Raw genomic sequence first — 20,144 nt, 5'->3', positions numbered from 1 at the left:
CATGCATCCCTATGGGGCATCAGATGTCAGCGGAGACATTTATATAGGGAAGAGGACTATTTTCAAAGTTTGTAGTGGGAGGTTGCTAATTAGCCAGCTATAGAGCAATGATGCCTTAGACTTGGAGAGATTTCATTTCTCTCCATAGGCAGTGACTGGCAGTTGTGAAACATGTTTTAAGTTGAGCTAGTAAGAAAGCATTATAATAGTCTCTGAAGTCAACATACCCCCTATCCCCTACCGATCTATGTTTGATAAGTTTGGTGTGGGTAAGTCTGGAATAAGTCTGGAATTCTTACCTTGTCAAACATATCAACTAAGCAGTGCTTGTAGTTTTCTAAAGTAAGCAGATGGTATCAGAATGGGTAGAGACCTAAACATTGTGCCAGGGCGTACCCATGCCACTGTTTAATATAATGTCTGGGTCAAGTTTTTTGGAAGCAGGCACACTAATGATGCAGGTGCGTGCTGCATTAATCTTAGAGCCAGGGTTAGAGCTCAGGGCCAGGGCCAGGGCCCCACCCTCCCGAGGGGGCCAGTAAATGCAAGGAAGCTGTGAGAGGTGTATGTTGCACCATATTATCCAGGACAGGACAGAATGAGGCATGAGCCTGAGCAAGAGAGACAGTCTGGGACAGACTGAGAAGCTGGGATGCTGCAGAAAAGACACAGAGCTAAGGTACAGCATCTATGCTCAAGCACTGGAACTGTGTATTATAGATATTCAGGAAGACTACAACTGCAAAGTTAAACATTAGAGCTGTAGAGAGAGCCTCAAGGCTGAATATTGTTCATTTCTTTGTCATATTGATGGTGAGAACCCTTGCATGGAAAGGCTTTCATTTGTGAACTTTTTGCTTTCTTCCAAATAAAAGTGGGCAGAAAAAGTCCTAAAATTGACTTCTGGTGTGGAGTAAACTCACTGTTTTGTACTACCAATGAGCTAAACAACCCCCAATTGGTGAAGGAATGCCAGGGGGGCAGAAGATGGTTGAATCCAGATCCTCGCATGCCAAAGACTGTCTGTTTGTGCTTTGCTGTGTGAGCAGCTAAATGTGTATTGTCTTGCAAGTCTTAAAGAGACAGTACGCCAAACTTTTTTCTGAGGAACTGTTGTGTGCATAATTGCAAAGATGAGTGTTGTTGCATGTAGCAACAAAGCCAATGTCAATAAAGAGACTGGTGGATGGTGGAGTGTTGATGTAAAGAGTCATGGTGGGCTCAAGAAGAACTCTTAGTTGGAGAGCACTGGAAAAGTTCTGCTAGGAGAGTGCAGTCCCCCATGGCAACAAAAGAGGAAGTATTGTCTGGATAGTGGAGCTGCAGTGGAGAGGTGGCTCATTTCCACAAAGAGGGCTGAGATGCCCGAGAGTCTGTGATGCCTAGAAGGGCATCTGTTGTTTCACCCTGTGGTCGCATAGGGAAATGCGCCAGAGAATGTGCCACAGAGGAATGGTTCCTGAAGCGATGCATGCAAATGAAGATTGCAAAATCTCCTGCCAAATGGAGTGGTAATACTATTGCTGATAAAAATGTGAAAGAGACTGACTTTGTGTCTAATATTGGTGAAGTGGTTGGAAGTCCGGTGAGGAAATCTGCTTACAAAAGGACTGAAAATGCAAAATCCTGTGTTGGGAGTAAAACACTGCCAGTGGTGAAAATTTGGTACTGCAACCAATGATGTCTGAATACGTGGTATTATATTAAAAAGTGGTGCCGCACTCCCAAATGCTAATGTGCTAGTATCACTTTAAATCTGTTTGCATAGCAATTTTCAGAATCAGCATATTATATCAAACCATATAAAACATTAACAAAACAAAACAAACAATGCATCAGTCCATAGAGTGTCCTTTGGTAGGAATTCGCTTGCATATGCTCAATCTTTCATTAAAAGAGGAAGAAGGACATCTGACCCTGTGGCGTAATAAGCAGGGGAGGGACCAATCTGTCATCACGCTGAGGCTCGCATTGTGCATATACCGAATGCGGATTTGATCGGGTCTTCTGTTCAGCGGCCGTGCAGGTATGATGCCCGGGTCTCCAGGTGAGCCGCGGAAGGCGGCGGAAGAGGGGGAGACGTCCGAGCCGAGCAGCTTTTCAGCCGCATCAGTTGTCATTACAAGACAGCCGACTGTTGGCTACGAACGATGATTCCCGGGGTGATGCTTCTGGCTGCGCTTCAGGCATCACTCTGGTACAGCACTTTCCTGAACTATCGGCAATATCGGTAACCTCAGGGGCTGATTCTGATATATCGGGGAAAGTGCAGATCGGCCCTCGATATATTGGCTTTGCTAATCGGTCAATCCCTAGTATTAGCAACAATTTCTGCTGCATGAAACTGGTTCATTTAGTATATTTTAAAGTGATTAGCTGATTGGTTAAAGCTAATCACATGGTACAGATGGGCTGTGACTGGCCTGTCTGTACCATGCATTCACTGTGACCAATCACAGCTAGCAACACAATAGTATACAAACGATGGCATGAAAGTAAGCCATCCATTTTTTACAATTGTCAAGTGATCTGGTCACAGTGATCACATGGTACTGGCAGCAGGCTGGTGCAGTGATCAGTCATCGGCTGTGTCCTGTGTCCCCTCTCTACATGCAGAACCAGGTCCCACCTGCTACAACCCTGGCAAACAGATGACACCAGAAGTCTTACGAAACAAAGCAATTCTCTTGAGCAAGTGTGGCGTAAAACGAAATCCCTACAAGACTTCACCCTCTACAAATCTGCCCTTCTCGAATATTACTCCCGCCTCCATTCCGCTAAACAAACCTACTACACCACTCTCATCAAAACCCTCTCATCTAGACCGCATCAACTCTTTTCTACCCTTAATTTCTTACTTCACCCCCACTGCTTAAACCCACCAACTTGCTTACTGCCCAGGAGATTGCCAATCACTTTAAAAACAAAATCAACACAATTCGTGATGAGATATCCCACATCCAGCTTCCTTCACCAACCAACACATCAGATCCAACATCACACTCCACACTCTTCCCTCACAACTACTGTGACCACCTTCCTGCTCTATTCTAAACTCTCTAACGGACATCTTTAACCTCCCTGGCGGTATAATTATTTCGGATTTATCGGTGCTGAAAGCGGTACCATTATTTTGCTAGTAATTCTTAAGGATGAGCAGCCCAAACCAACTATTTATGTATGATTTATTTTTACTGTGCGTTCTTCTTTATAACATCCCAGGTATGATAAAGTTTGAAACACAAAATCCTAAATTATAATATAATAAATAACTATAAAATAATAACAAATAATAATATAATAATAATAATAATAATAATAATAATAATAACACTTTTTTTCTCCAAAAAATAACACTTTTTATTCAATAAATTATAGTAAATAACGTAATCAAAAACACTGACATTTTTTTTTTTTTGTCAAACAAGGATGCAATATATATTTTTTTTTTCCAAAAAGGATGCAATATTAGTGGTCATATTGCTTCAATAAACGTGCCGGGTGTGGAAAATTTTGAAACAGGGTACAGCACAAAGTCCAACGTCACAGGCAGGACAGTAGTACCACGTTTCTTTTCTGATTTTCCATCCAGTGTTGTCACGCTTGGAACAGCAAACCACACACATCCTTGTGGGTGCAGACTTCTTTTCGGTTGGTGGAATGTGGTCCATAAAGTGACGACCGTTCAGACGTTCAGGGTTCACAACACCAGCAGCATGGTGTCCGGATCTACTTACTGTTGGTGTTTGGTGCCTGAGAAATATGAGCGTAGCAATTTTCCACACAAAGTCCGCATGAACCACAGGCCTGTCACTCTTTTTAGGAGAATGAATGCGTTCCATAAACACTGTTCCCGGAGACGCCTGAAATTTTTTATAATATTTTTTCTGTTGTTTCCGCATTGCCGGATAGAAAGTCATGGCCTGGTCAGCTCTGTCCACACCTCCCATGGTGTTGTTATAATCCATGACCAGTTGCGGTTTCATAACATCTTTTCCACCTTTTGTATGAAAGATGACAGTAGAGGTGTTGTGAATGGTACTCATCAGGCACACATCTTTTTTGTCCCGCCATCTCAGTGCCAACATTTTTCCTTTCTGCCAGGCAACTATTTCTCCGGGCTTGAGCTTTTTGTTGGCAAAGGTGGGGGGCATGTCACGCCGGTTAGCTCTAACGGTCCCATACACATCCGTCTTGTGTTGTAGAAGGAACTCAAACAGTTCTGGAGATGTATAAAAATTGTCTGTGGTGGCACAGTACCCCTGATTCAGCAGAGGCTCAATCAGCGTCAGAACTGAAGCGCTTGCCATTCCATAGCTGCTGAACCTTTCGTTGAATTTGGTTCCTCTCCTGGTGTATAGGACTGAATTCCAAATATATCCAGAGCTGGATTCACACTGCATAAATTACTTTATGCCAAAACGTGCTCTCTTGGATGCAATATACTGTATCCAGCTGAGTCTCCCTTTATAGGCCATTAGACTTTCGTCTATACAAATGTCTCTTTCTGGGACATAGGACTGCTGGAAATTTTTCAAAATTAGTTGATAAATGTCCCAAATCTTTTTGAGCTTCGGATCTGGATGAAAAGTCTTATCAAATTTGTCATTATTTGCAAAGTGTAAATACTTCATAATGAGCAAAAATTTGTACTCCGACATAACCGTGCCAAAAAAAGGAGTGGCCAGTAATTTGTTGGTGGTCCAATACCACTTCTGCAGGGGTTTCCCCGCGACTCCCTGCAGAATAATTAGGCCAAGAAATTTCCAGATGTCCGCTTTGGTCACGGGTTTCTACATCCTGCTCCTTGAAAACCGCTGATGCGCTGCGGCTTGTTGCTCCTGGTACCGATTGGTTTCCACAACAATCTTTTCAATAACCTCATCGGTCAAAAAGAGTTGCAGGTATGCCAAGGGGTTGTCATCCTCAACATCCACTTTGATACCAGGTGCTCCGGTAAATGGGAACCTTGGGGGCGATACGTGCTCCGTACCGCAGTCGATCGAGCACCAAGTCCGCACATCGCTGGGCACAGTCGCAGCATCATCGCTGAAATCGCTTTCTGTGTCCGATGACAAACTTTCCCACGAATTGCTATCACTCCATTCTGCAAGCGATTCTGTATAGCTGTCGCTGTCGCCCAGCAGGTCATATGCCACTTTTGAGGTTGCGGCGCGCTTGTTTGATGCCATGGTCGCTCTGCAGTGTCCAGACACAAGGTACAGGAAAAAGGCAGGAAGTGCAATGGAGAAAGCACTGGGGGGCAACCAAAGGTAAATTTATTTTATTTTGGCAATGTAATCCAATAGGATTACAGTGTATCAGTGTGTTTGTGCATTTACTTTTTGAATTTGCCGCCGGTTCCACCCCCCTGCGAACGTCACGTCGCAGGAGACGGAAGACGGGGCACACAGAGGATCGGGAATAAGCTCCGCCGCCGCTCACCGCCCGCATACATCGCTGGATCCCAGGAAAAGGTAAGTAACCCCTCTACCAGGATCCAGCGATCTTCCTAGCGCTACCCCGAGTGTGGCTCGGGGTTACCGCTTTTGCCACTGAAATTTAACCCCGAGCCACACTCGGGAATACCGCTAGGAAGGTTAACCTCTGCCTCTCTTCAGGCACCTTTCCCTCTCTGCTCAAACATGCACATGTTACCCCTTACTTAAAAACCCTCACTAAACCTCACCAGTTTGAATAACTTAAGACCCATTTCCCTGCTCCCATTCACCTCCAAGCTTCTTGAACACCTTGTCCACAACTGTATGAGTTGCTACCTCACTGACAACAACAATAATATTAATAATGGTTGGGATGCACCACCCTCCTGATATTGAACATTCTTCCAAATGATTATACTTATTTCAAGCTATCTCGATTTTCCTCAGCTCCTCCTTTTTTTTTTAAAACAACTAGACAAAGATTTTTCGTATTTTTTCTGGGCAGATAAGCAACTGAAATTTAAAAGCATTTAACAATAAAGATAGACTAGATGTCCCATATCTCAGGAAATTTTACCAGGTAGCACACCTTAACAAAAATATATTGAAACTACAAATAATGGACCATTATGGAACAAAGATGGTGACTTCAGCCTGTCTCATCCTTAACAATCCTTATGTTTCAAACCATTCCAGACCAAGATGCAAAACACCTGTTAATCAGTGCGACCATGGAAGACTTAGTATTCATACGTATAAAATTAGCCATCTCTTCTACATACTGCCCTCTGATCCAGAGTTCCCTCCAATAATTTCACAGACATTGGTCTCAGATGCACCCATGAATAGTTAAAACTTTTTAGTTAAGATTAATAGCTTATTCCTGCCAAAGCTCTATTCCACAGTGCATATATTTCCAGGGACACCACTATCTAAATGATACCCATAACATCTCCTGCTTTACAACACTAAACACTCCTTTAAGATTGCATGCATGGGAGAACACCTGATCTCCTGGGTATATACTGAGACTATTATAAAATTAAATTGAGAAAGAAAAGTTATCCTCACAATATCAGATAACACATGACTCATATCAGCTCCCTCAGCAGCCACGGCCAAGAGACCAAATCCAAAATTATGACTCGTGGATACTGAATACCAAATATTCTTCACAGGATAAATGGCCAAACTCCTGATATGTAGTGGTGCTGTCAAAAGGAAAAAGGTACAATTTCACAACTATTATGGTTTTGCCTGGACAGTAAACATTGTGGAAAAAGTACAAAGCATTTTACTCAAGGTCTTGGGGGTTACCTTTCCACTTTCACCAGAAGTCAGTTTTTTTTTTAATATTACTGCCCACCCCAACTCCACATCCCATAAATCTTTCCACATACATCTAATTAATGTGGCCAAGGCCATCATCCCCAGAGACTAGAGGCTGACTCAAATCACTTAATCAAATGAATAGATAAACCGGGTTAATTATATATTTTTGAAATGAAGAATAGTGTATAGAATTGACAAACTTGATACTTTCAACGCTGTGTGGTACTGCTGAAAATACAGGAAGCCATACGGTGTCCTCATCCTGACGTGCACATAGGGAAGTAAATGTTATTTAACAGTTACACTTTTGATTCTGCCAATCCTTCATTGTTAGCAGCTACTTTAGTGAGACTTTCTGTGAATAAAACAATACTGTATACACAACTATCACTTTAAGTATATTTCATACAAAAATATATTGGAGGAAAGATATGTTTTAAATTGTTTAAATAACCATATTAAAGAGAACAGGTTGATGTAAAGGTTATTATGCGTTCATATTTCTTAGAATCTTGTTTTATTTCTAAACTTTGTAAAGACACAGTACATATCCGCTTTAAGACCAGAAGGATTTGCCCCCTTAATGGCTAGGCCCTATTTTGCGATTCGGCACTGCCGTACTTTAACAGACAATTACGCAGTCGTGCGATACTGTACCCAAACAAAATTTACGTTCTTTTTTTCCCATAAATAGAGCTTTTTTTTGGTGGTATTTGATCACCTGTGCGATTTTTATTTTTTGCGCTATAAACAACAAAATATCGACAATTATGAAAAAAAAACAATATTTTTCACATTCTGCTATATGACATTCTCAAAAAATAAAAATAAAAAAATAAAAATGTTTTAACATTTTAGGTCAATTTATTTTCTGCTACATTTTTTTGGTAAAAAAAATTGCAATAAACGTAGTTCGATTGGTTTGCGCAAAAGTTATTGCGTCTACTAACTACGGGAAAGATTTATGTTATTTTGAAATGTTTTTGGATTTTTTACTAGTAATGGCAGCGATCTGCGATTTTTTGCAGGACTGCGACATTGCGGCGGACAGTTCGGACCCCTAACTGACATTTTTTACACTTTTGGGGGTACCAGTGACATTACTACAGTAATCAGTGCTAAAAATATGCACTGTTACTGTAATAATGACACTGGCAGGGAAGGGGTTAACAGTATAGGTGATCAAGGGGTTAAATGTAGGGATGATCGAACGGTTCGGGTCCACCATCGGTTCGACCCGAACATTGGGTGTTCGAGGTTCGGCCGAATTTAGAACTTTTTGCCCAAAAAGTTCGGAATTCGGCAACCAGAACCGCCCAAAATGCAATGCTTCAGGAAATGGGCTTTAAAAGCCCGTGATTGGACCAGAACCATTAGCAAAAGCCAATTGAGGGGGCAGGAGAATGCTAGGAATGTGATTGGAGTGACTAGGGGGTCCCTAGACCAATCATTAGTGAATACGCCCCCCAGTATATAAGATCGCCCCCGCCATATTCCTAGCATTGTTATAGTGGACATGGAAGAGAATGGAAGCAGTTCTGTTAATTTTACTTTAAAAGTGTCATTTAGCTATTTTTAGTGTGAGGAAAGGGATATCTAGTGTAGTTAGAGTGCTCCTTTACACTTAAGTTAGCTTCAAAAATTGAGTTTCTGTAGGGAAAGTGTTAAGTGTAAGGGGACCGTAGTGTAGTGTAGGGTTAACTGGCAGTGACTGCTATGGCAGGGTGACAAAACCCTTCCATAGCAGGGTGACCACTATAGAGAAATGATCATTTCTCTGAATAGCTTCGTAACTGGAATATGGCTTCTCACCAGCCAAGCATTTTTTATGCTGCAGGGGCTGCCACTGCCAGTGCTTTTTTGAGGACATGTTTAATGTCAAACATGACATCTGAACATGTGTATAAGGGGTATATATAGACATATATGTCTGAATATATACCCCCTAGACATATATAGGTGTGATAGTAGCAGAAATAAATGCTTGCGCTAATGAAATCATTTACAGGAATATATTTCTGCTACTATCACACCTATATATGTCTAGGGGTATATATTCAGACATATATGTGTATATATACCCCCTATACACATGTTCAGATGTTTTGCCTGCCTCAAAAGAACCCAAAAAAATGCCAAAAAAACGCTAGCATCAAAAAAAAATGCCCAGGTGTGTTTTTGCTGGCATTTTTTGGGGGGTTTTGGAGGCAGGCAAAACATCTGAACATGTGTATAGGGGGTATATATACACATATATGTCTGAATATATACCCCTAGACATATATAGGTGTGATAGTAGCAGAAATAAATGCTTGCGCTAATGAAATCATTTACAGTAATATATTTCTGCTACTATCACACCTATATATGTCTAGGGGTATATATTCAGACATATATGTGTATATATACCCCCTATACACATGTTCAGATGTTTTGCCTGCCTCAAAAGAACCCAAAAAAATGCCAAAAAAACGCTAGCGTCAAAAAAAAAATGCCCAGGTGTGTTTTTGCTGGCATTTTTTGGGGGGTTTTGGAGGCAGACAAATTATCTGAACTTGTGCACAGTACCACTATACACAAGTTCAGATGTTTTTCCTGACTGCAAAGATCCCAAAAACATGCCTTCTATTAAACCGGCAAGGTGTTACAGGAGCAAAGCAAACCCCCTGTCAGAAAGTTTTCTAATACAAACGATCTTTTTTTTCTGGTTCTGGACATGCTACAGAGCTGAAACTTCACATGTACACTTTTTAGACCCCCCAGATCTGAAATCTCTTTTTTTTTTAAATTTTTTCAATAATTGGCTTTTTTATCAAAAATGACAATTTTTAAGAACTTTTTTTGTGTGATTTTGTGTCTGGGGGGTCTAAAAGGTGTACCTGTAAAGTTTCAGCTCTGTAGCATGTCCAGAACCAGAAAAAAAGATCATATAGGTGTTAAAGTTAAAAGGAGGGTCCCGACCCACATCCCTGTTCTACTGAAAAAATATATATTTTTTTTCATGGTTCTGGACATGCTACAGAGCTGAAACTTCACATGCACACAGTTTAGACCCCCCAGATACTAAATCCAAAGTAAAAATCAAAAAATCTCTCTTTTTTTTTTAATTTTTTCAATAATTGGCTTTTTTATCACAATTTTTAAGAACTTTTTTTTTTTGTGTGATTATTAGTTAATGGGGCATGACCCAGAACCCTAGGCATTTTTAGGGGCATTTATTGGGTTTTAGGGCTTCAAAATGGTGTTTTTTGATTACCGAAGTTCGGGTCCCATTGATTTCAATGGGGTTCTGAAATCCGAACCGAACTTTTGGAAAATTCGGGTGTTCTGGTCGAACCAAACTTTTCAAAAGTTCGATCATCGTTAGTTAAATGAGTGATTCTAACTGTATGGGGGTTGGACTTGTGAAATGATCACAGAGACATGCGATCATATATAGCAGGATCACATGAGCTCTGTGATCATTGCAGGGAGAAGGGCGGTCTGCTTTTTTTTTTTCAACAGCCGCCCGTCCTTCTCTCAGCGGGGAGCGATCACCGGTGTCACTGTTATTCTTGATAGAGAGGAAGCTGCTTCATGCATCCTGTTGACCAGCGTTTTTACACATCTTCTGCACTATTTACAGTATATTCCCCTACTAGTATTTAGACCATCTGTGATCAGATAGGCAGCTCTGAAATGAGTATGCAAAGCCCTGCATCTACTAAGATGACCATCTTCATTCAGAAACAGACAGTGCAGAAAAAAAGGCCTAGTAGGTCAGAAATGGGGAACATATGAGTTGCAGGGAACCTATAGATCAGCCTTTTTAAACCAGGGTGCCCAGGCACCTCGGGGTACCTTAAGGTTTCTTCAGGGGTGCTTTGGCGAAATGCCTAAACATCGATCACAAATTGTATACAAGCTAGCAGGTGGATCAATGGAAAAAAAAGGAAGGAATGAGCGCACAAGAATCAATTATCAAAAAAATCTTCCAATAACAAAGTGCAAGTGCATACATCAAAGGAAAAGTGCTTATGTAGTATTAAAATATTAAACTCCATCGATCGTAATATATAGTCACATTAGCACTTTAATCAGTTGATATATTTTCAATTTATACACATATCTCTCACACAAATATTTTTTCCCTTTACAGTCATATTTTGAATTATAACACACAGCAGGTGGATCAAGCCTGCCTTTTAGTTACACAAAGCCACAGGTTTTCATTATGCATCATTACGACTTTCTAGACACTATCATCCTAACAACCAATGACGTCATCAGTTGATAAGGAGGATGTCTGTTGCCTCCACAGCATCCTTGTTTGACAATCCTGTGCCCCTCTCCATCAGCACTGGGGTGACATTAGCTAACTGATGGAGAAAAATTGAAGTAGAAGAAAAACATTGGAATACTAGTCAGTATGATTGTACAAAAGTGTATTTTCTTTGGAAGAATAAGTCACCTCTAATGTTGGGTGTCCTTCGTGTGGAAGTTGCTGCATTGTGTAAAGCTACTAGAATAGTTTTTTTACATTTTAGAATGGGGTGTCTTTAATTTTAAAGGGTGTCCTGACTGAAAAAAGGTTAAGAAATGCTGCTATGGACAATATGGAAAACTAGTCCTTTGAACTACGTCTGATCTTTTTGGCCACATCTTCCATAGTTCAGGTTCTCTTTAATCACAGTGAATCTAAGATTAATTTAGCAGCTAATCAATACATTTCTACATATTTTACTCTAAGAACTAATGCACAAGTTTGCCCGAGATATATTTCACATGCATATTTATATGCTTATGTTATGCATTTGCCTTGTGTATATCATGTGATTCCCATTTATTCACATTTAACAGTATGAGGAAATGCAAGCAAATCAGAACCTAATCCCAACAGCCCTTGTATGCTAGCCTTAAAAAAAGATTCAGTAACATTCTATCAAGAGTTGCAGGGAATGCAGTTGTGACTGGCTCTGGCATCTGTGGCAATCCCCAGTGAGGAAGAATTAATTCACAGAGTTATAAGGAAGTTGCTTTATTGCTGTCAGAGCTGGTAATACTGCCCAGCCAGCACTTTGACAATTAACCTAGTCTGCCCAAGTCCGGCCTCTGTAACAAATGCAAGAATGGCGAGCGGGGCGCAGTACGCGCCCGCTACATGGGATTGTGGCTGCCGTAATGTTAAAAAATAATAAAGTTTTTAAAAAAAAAAAAAATTTTGAATATGTCTTTAAGCCGCGTGCGGCGCGCACGGGGCTCTCAGGCGGGAGAAATGTGACTTCGCGTCATAAGGCTGACACGTGACCTTCTAGATCTTTCGGTCACGTGGTCAAATAGGCCTTTATAAACGGCTGCGTGAGGGCTCCGGGCACAGTTGGTCGAGTACGGCGCAGTGAGCTCGAGCTAATACAGAGCTATAATACTGAGCTCGCTCGCCGGAAAAGCCATGAAGACGATGATCCGAAGAGTCCTGGAGAAGGCAGCAGAAGACGGCGGAGAAGACTGGCTGAGAAGATGCCTCGGCCTGTCGGGCGAAGACTCCGGTGAAGAAGCGGTCGGGGATCCGGCGAGAGAGGAAGAGGTGGACCCGGCCCCGGAGCAAGAAGGAAGACTGGAGGAAGCCCGGACATCGGAGCGGAGGCCGCCGACGGGATCAAGACAGGATCAGATGCAGGAAGTGGAGGCAAGGGACCCTTCAAGTCTGAGGATCCGGCTTCAAGCAAGCGGCGCGTCTGAAGAGGTCCGAAGTCTTCCATCAAGTCCGCCAAGGAGTCGGCTTCAATCAAGCAGGAAGATACAGCGGAGCATCCCGCCCACCAGGCCAGCAGCGGAGCCCGAGGAGTCCTTCCGGAGCCCGGAGGCGGAGGGTGCCGCTAGGACGGGCCAGCGCGGAGGCAGAAGACCCCAGAAGAGGAGAAGGAGGGCGTTGCCTTCCCCGGCTCGAAGCAGTGGCAGGAGGGAGAGAGCACAAGGGAGCGGCGCGGCTGGGCAGAGTGCATCCCCCCGGGTGAGTGCTGGCCGTGGGCGGCCCTCCAGTGAGGCTCGGTCATTGTCAGGACCCAGGCCGCTGCAGGGGGATGTTGAATTTCCCCCGGTGCTGCAGGAGGCCCCGCCCACCGCCCTCTCCGGATTGGAGGCCTTTGGGGAGCATCACTTGCCCACGCCTGCTGCTGTCCAGCCCTCTCAAGCTGGTGAGTTATCACAGCAGTTGCTGTCACAACTGTTGCCAGCAATTTCAAATATTAATGAGAAGTTAGCTGTAAATGTTCCTCAGGTACCTCCGGTGGCAAGAGTTTGGTCAGATCCAGTGGCTAGCAACTCTATATGCAATGTTGCTGATACTGTTGATACCACTCTTGCAAAGGAAGGATCAGTTCATAGTATGCCTGCTACTTGTTACAAGGAAGCTTTGCCGTGTGAAATCTCTCCTTTGGGATTTCACTTGACCAATGTAACTAAGGAAAAGATATGGAGAGGTGAATTTATAGACTTATTCTCTTTACTACCTAATTCAAAATCTAAAAAAAGAGATGATTCTGATGACAGACGCAAATCTCCTCCTAAATCATTTTATAACTGGCTACAAGCCTTTTGTATATTTTCAGCAGTACTGGGAGAGAAACAGCCACATAAGTGTAGTGGTTTGTTTCAACATCTGGAGAACATCCTTGAGGCCTACAGAAATTTTGGGGGCTTCGGTTGGTTCTCATATGATGAGTCATTCCGCCAGAAGATGGCTGTTTATCTCAGCCTTAAATGGGGGATGAAGGATGTTGGCTTATGGCTGAAGCTTATCTCTCCGCAGAAGCCAGTCTTCACAAAACAGCCAGGAGCAGCGCCTGTCAGCAGTACAGTCTTAGTTTATAAAAAAGGTGTATGCTATGCCTTCAATGAATCGTCATGCAAATGGTCAACATCATGCCGTTACAGGCATGAATGTTCTTTTTGTTTCGGCAGCCATCCGGTTGTGAAGTGTTTTAAAAGATCTTTCACTCAATCTAAGGATAATCCCAAAGGCATACACTCCAGTGAAACTGGAAAGAATGCATCAGTGGTTACTCCTGTATCCAAACAGGGAGAAAGCTAAATTGTTGTTGGATGGTTTTGCTAACGGTTTCAAAATTCCTAGTTTTTTAGGTACTGGCTGTACGGCGGTAAGTAATTTAAAATCAGTTATGACACATAAAGAGGTTGTTCGGGAGAAATTGTTAAAAGAGATCTCAGCTGGAAGGATTGCAGGTCCTTTTCTTTCTCCACCTTTTAAGGATTTTAGGGTTTCACCTTTGGGATTGGTACCAAAAAAGGAGCCAAACTCCTATCGCTTGATCCATCATTTATCTTTTCCCAAAGGTGATTCCTTGAATGATGAAATTGATCCTGAATTGGCTACAGTTACTTATGCCACTTTTGATGAGGCTATCCATTTGATTAGAAGATTTGGTCAAGGAGCATTGTTAGCTAAATCGGATATCCAGTCTGCATTTAGGCTCCTGCCCATCTCTTCTGAGTCATTCAATTCTTTAGGTTTTTGCTTTGAGGAATTGTTCTTTTATGACATGTGTCTTCCGATGGGATCTTCGTTGTCCTGCGGATACTTCGAAGCATTTGCAACATTCCTTCAGTGGGTGGTTGTTTATGAGTCTGGATTTGATGGAATTATCCATTATCTGGATGACTTCCTTTTTGTCGGTCCTCCAGATTCTCCAATATGTTTTTGGATGTTGCAGCTGTTTTTGAAGATTATGCGGGGCTTCGGAGTTCCGATTGCGCAAGAAAAGACATGTCTTCCTTCTACTAGGGTGGAGTTTTTAGGTGTAGGCATTGATACCGTAAAATTACAGTTTCAAATTCCAGCAGATAAGATATCCCGTTTGTTATCAACAATATCTAATTTTCTCCGTAGAAAAAAAATTTTGCTTAAAGAAATCCAATCTTTTCTTGGTTTGTTAGCCTTTGCGTCTAGAGTCATGCCAGTTGGCAGGATTTTTTCTAGGCGAATGGCATTAGCAACCTCAGGTTTAAAATCCCCGTTTTCCCATATTAGGGTTTCGGCTGATATAAAAGCAGACCTGTTAGTGTGGTCTCAATTTTTATTGGACTTTAATGGCATGTTTTTTTTCCAGGATGATTTTGTCTTCTCAGCAGATATGGAGCTGTTCACAGATGCAGCAGGATCGCAAGGTTTTGCGGCTATTTGGAAGACACACTGGTGCTGTGGTTCCAGGCCGCCGGCGTGGTTTGTAAACAAAATTACAAAAAATATTATTCTCCTTGAACTGTTTCCTATCCTTCTGATAACAAAGGGGTTATCTTCGCTGTGAACTGTCTAGCTTCTAAATCAATATTGGTTATTAAATTGCTGCGACATTTTGTTTTACTCTGTCTAAAACTTAACATCTGGGTAAAAGCTAGGCATGTCCAAGGAAAAGACAATGTTATAGCTGACGCGTTATCTCGTTTCCAGAAGCGGACCCGGAAGGGTTTGTGTGCCCGAGTCACCTTTGGGATTTGATCTAACTTTAATCTCTAATGCAATTAAAAAATCCATTGCACCAAAAACATGGATTGATTATTCAATGGCATGGAAAAGGTGGTTGGATTTCAATGATAACATTGGACTGTCAGGTTTCTCCCCGTCAGAGCAGACAATTTTAGCTTTTCTTTGCACACATTTTCAATCTGGGCATTCGTATAGTCACATAAATAAAATTTTGACGGGTGTGTCGTTTTTTCTTTAAACTCTGTCATTTTCCTGCATGTAACACTTACTTTACTGTACGACAAGCTTTGAAGGGCTATAAATTGGGAAATCTCAGACCAGATGCTCGTAGGCTGATAACGGTGGACATTCTAAGGAAGGTGTGTCTTGCAACTTCTATGGTTTGTTTATCTGATTATGAGGCACTACTGTTCCATACAGCTTTTATTTTAATGTTTTTTTTGGTGCATTACGTATTTCGGAGCTGTTACCTGACAATAAGTTAGGCCTTTCTGGTCTGGGTTTTCCAGAAGTTGTTCTTTCAGATACATGTGCAAATATTTTTTTTAGTAGTTCAAAAACAGATGTTTCTGGTAGGGGTCAATGGCTCAGCTTGCAGGCTTGTGGTGACTCCATTATTTGTCCAGTTATTATCCTGACAAAATATCTTTCCAAAAGGCCTTTGGTTAATGGTAATTTTCTGGTTCATATTAATGGGGTTCCTTTGACTAAATTTCAATTTTCAGCAATTTTCAAGCGCTGTTTATCAATTCTGGGCCTAGCTCAGTTCAAATTTTCATCTCATTCCTTCCGTATTGGAGCCGCCACAGAAGCTGCTAGGTTGGGTCTTGATGTTTCCCTCATTAAGCGTTTGGGTAGATGGGACTCGCATAGGTTTGGCCTGTATATCCGACCTAATTTATCTCTTTAAATCCTCTCAGGTTCTAGGCAGTGCATTTGGATCGTTGGACACTCATTTATTTATTGGGCCCATAAGAGAGCGAGCCAATGGTGCTATACAGCTAATTTATCTTTACCTTCTTCATCATTTAAGATTCTTTGGATAAGCGTGAGAGGTCTACAATGGTCTAATCTTTTTACACATATTTCTAGGTTATCTCAGCTATGGCCGTCACCTGTGTTGATAATTATTCATTTGGGTGGTAATGATGTCGGTAAACTTAAAACGTTAGAGTTGATGCTGCTGATAAAACGTGATTTGGTTTTATTAAAATCTTTATTTCCTGGTGTTTCTGTGGTATTCTCAGAAATGGTGCCTTGATTGATATGGTTGGTATCGCCTGAACTTCGTTCACTAGATAAGATTCGGAGAAGAATTAATCATTCAATTGCAAAATTTGCTCCATCGGTTAGTATTTTTTCGTATCGTCACGTGGACCTCGAAGGCGTTTTTTCGGGTTTATACAGACAAGACGGCGTTCACTTGTCGGAAGTTGGCCTCGATATTTTTAATTTAGGCTTACAAAATATGATTGAATTGGCCGCGGTGCTGGGTTAGGCCGCATTTTGTTTGCAACAAAATACGGCTGGTGGGGACTTCTGATTTATTTATTTATTTATTTATTTATTGATTCGCTTGAGTTTTTTATGACTAAGCGATAATTTTATTTACATATTTATTTGGATTTTGGATTATTCAATATTTATTCGTATTTTGATTAATAAAGATATTTGAGTATTTATTTATTTATTCAATTATTTATTCATTAAATTATTTATTTATTTTAATGCCAATAAAAGTGCCGCGGCCATTTTAATTACCAATAAATTGTGTTGGTTTTATTTATTGGTTGTATTTATATGATAAGCGCAGTCTACATTCCCATGTCTGTTCATCTAGAAACTAAAAAGACACACATTTAACAAAGTGTGTGTTAGAAGTAAATATCTGCAACAGCACATGAATGGTCTTAGACTGTAGGCTCTAACGAGCAGGGCCCTCTGATCCCTACTGTATTACATTGTATTGTAATTGTACTGCCTGCCCTTATGTTGTAAAGTGCTGGGTAAACTGCTGGCACTATATAAATCCTGTAATAATAATAGTAATAATAAATTACTAGAATTGTGTTTATTAACATTAAAAATAAGATAGAAGGGTGGGCAAGCACACGGCAAATGAGGTTCAATGTAGGAAAATGTAAAGTAATGCACTTGGGAAATAAAAATATAAATGCAAGCTACATGTTAGGGGAAGAACCCCTTTGGGAATCAAGGATGGAAAAGGATATGGGAGTTCTAGTAAATGACAGGCTCAGCAATAGCATACAATGCCAACCTGCAGCATTCAAGGTCAACAGAATATTAGCATGCATTAAAAACGGTGTAATAATAATTAAAAAAACTATTAGATAGGCATCTTAGAGAAGAGACTATACAGGGATATGGAAAGTGGTAAAGACATAAATGCATATACACACCCATGCTGATTGAACTAGATTGACTGATGTCTTTATTCAACCTTACCAACTATGTAACTATGTAATATGTTGAATACTATTTTAGGTAAATATTTGGAAGTTTTCTAAATTATTGGTCTACAGCTAAAGCAGGCAACCTCACCCCTACACAAAAGCCTCTACTTACGGCAACCACATCTGTCAGATTATTTAGTGTGTTGACAATTTTCCATTATCTTTCACAGATTTGAGGCCAGCAATAACAGGACCCGGATATATAATCAGCTGAACAACTATTTAGAAAGTAACGTTCCTTTCAGTGTACTAAACAGGTGCAAAGTTACTATCAAGAAGACAAAACGTGGTAAGAATGGCAAAGGAGCTTGCATATACTGCAGAATAATACGAAACAGATTTTGAAAGATGCACAAATTGGAAAATTTTGTTCAATTAGGGTAAGATATGGTTGCATAGCATAGTCTCTTTATGACTCTATAGTATCAGAGAGTCTAACTGAGGATCACTACTTCAGTAAAGCAGTTCAGAGCACTAGCAGTTATTTTTGCTTACCCTCAAAAACAGAATCTCTCAGGTGCTCCCTACAGCATTTGAGTGTTCCAGAGATTCATTTTGTTAGGCTCTTCCCTGGCTTTCCACATGACAATTCTGGCAATGCAGGGCCTCACACCTGGATGCAGATCACTTGCTAAGCTACTGCTGCCTCATTAGGTGTAGCCTCTCTGAGTTGCTGAAGAAGGGAATCAAAGAAGCTTATCTTTGGACATGTATAAGGACTTAGGCAGCTGTGGAAAAGTAGAAAGGGGACCTCTGCATACAGGGTGGCCACTCTGTAACTCACCTAATAGAGAACCAGTGCATTAGAGGCAGAGATTGAGGCATACCAGGCTGATTTCCATGAGTTTATGATGTACCAGTCTAATTAAATGGGTGGCGCTAGTTTAAACGCTTCAAAAGTAGTACATAATATTTGAAGCCTACCTTTCTGGACTGTATTTCTTTCACATATAATGGAAGAAGAAATTCGGAAACACCTTCAAGTCGAATTCCTTGTTTAGTAACTCTTAAATTCCCCATGCCATCCTGAAGAGAAAATAATATTATTAATTTTAAGCTTACAAATATAGTTGTCCACCTTTAAATAGGCAAAAGGTTATATAAGAAAAATGTCTAAACCATAGTATAAAAAGTGGCACCTTTTATGAAGTGCCTGGTTCCAGAGCACTCCCAGCAACACAATCTGATACACAACTGATACTTAACAACAGAGAGAAATAAGCCGGGCATGTCAATACACTACATAACAACCATCTGAATGTGATGGAACATTTGATTTTGTAGTCATTTTGGACACCACTAACATATATATCTTAGGCTTAAGTTTGAAAAATCTAAAAAACCCTCATCTAAGCATTTCTATCACCCAGCTGTCCTTGATCTTTTTAAACTTCTGTAAAACACATATGCTATTTACAAGCCACAATTCATGATTTATTTCACAGAACCTGTTCCCATCACTGCTATGTAATGAAACAATCAAAAAAAAAAAAAAAAAAAAAAAAACGGTATTCTTTACTGCATCCTAAACCTTTTTGTGGGTGAGGAGGGCCCTGTGCTTTTGCCCAAGTAATTGTATGAAGGTCAAATGCAAGGCACCTGCTCATTGCCTACATGGGATGTGTTCCCACATTAACAGGGTTCCTGGAAATTGCTAGGGGGACACATTCAATGTTCTCAAAAGCAAAGCCTACAACATTGGGCTGTGTAAGTGCCAAAATCTCCAAGAGTGCACCTTTAAGTCATGCTACAGAGAGGTGTCACTATAAAAAAAGCTGTTACCACAATATGAGCTGGAATAATCAGTGGGCGTGCTCTGAGATGACCATTTTATGAAAGCTTCTGCCCTATTTGAACATGAAACTCTAATAACCAATCTAATAGGTAGGTTGGGACAGAAAAATCAAACTTCAAGGAAAAGGAAAGGAAATCAAGAAAGTGAGAGAACAGGGATTCAAAACTCACATTTGGTACAATAGAATATCTGAAAAGACTGAAAGTATCAGTTGACTGATATTCAGAGGACAAATAGAGAAAAAGCAAAAGCACAAAGCACAGCTTCCATTTGCATCAGTTTCCCTTAGAGAGGGGTATAATAAAATGCTGGTATATCAAGTCTGAATAACTGAGGTTAGAAGCGTTTTTTAATGATAACCTCAGGTGACCCTCCCAAAAGCCCACAATGCATGAAAAACAAATAAATTATTATCTATTTCAGCCATTCTGTGAGAAAAGACATAGCAGCAGCAAAGAGAGCAATGTGCTTGTAGATAGCTGTCTTATTTTTTGTGTTTTAACTATGGATCCCATCATGAGCAGGTGTGAGGAAATGCTCTTGATGTTGCTGATGCTGAGGCTCAGAAGACGTAGAAACGTATGTGAGAGGACCAGAGTTCATATCTAATGGACTCATCC

The 20,144-nt window shown here is 40.9% G+C and overlaps 1 protein-coding gene and 1 pseudogene across 4 annotated transcripts in view; both read right to left on the bottom strand.

Annotated features, from left to right (window-relative positions):
* SGCZ (sarcoglycan zeta) overlaps positions 1–20,144 on the bottom strand; it is a 1,591,429-nt gene that overhangs the window by 278,335 nt on the left and 1,292,950 nt on the right. For all 3 annotated transcript variants that reach the window (XM_082244044.1, XM_082244043.1, XM_082244045.1), the window contains one exon: positions 18,654–18,755. In XM_082244044.1, the coding sequence (XP_082100170.1) occupies positions 18,654–18,755 (102 nt within the window). The remainder of the gene's footprint in view (positions 1–18,653; positions 18,756–20,144) is intronic.
* On the bottom strand, positions 4,407–6,284 carry LOC309544775 (piggyBac transposable element-derived protein 4-like; annotated as a pseudogene). Its single transcript has 2 exons — positions 6,224–6,284; positions 4,407–5,062 (listed from the first exon to the last, which is right to left on the bottom strand). The product of its transcript is annotated as a piggyBac transposable element-derived protein 4-like (transcript).

Source organism: Pelophylax lessonae (genome assembly GCF_965119305.1).
Source record: "Pelophylax lessonae genome assembly, chromosome: 1".
NCBI lineage: Eukaryota > Metazoa > Chordata > Amphibia > Anura > Ranidae > Pelophylax > Pelophylax lessonae.
The sequence above is the reverse complement of the archived record's forward strand: the minus strand, read 5'-3'. Positions and strand labels throughout refer to the sequence as shown.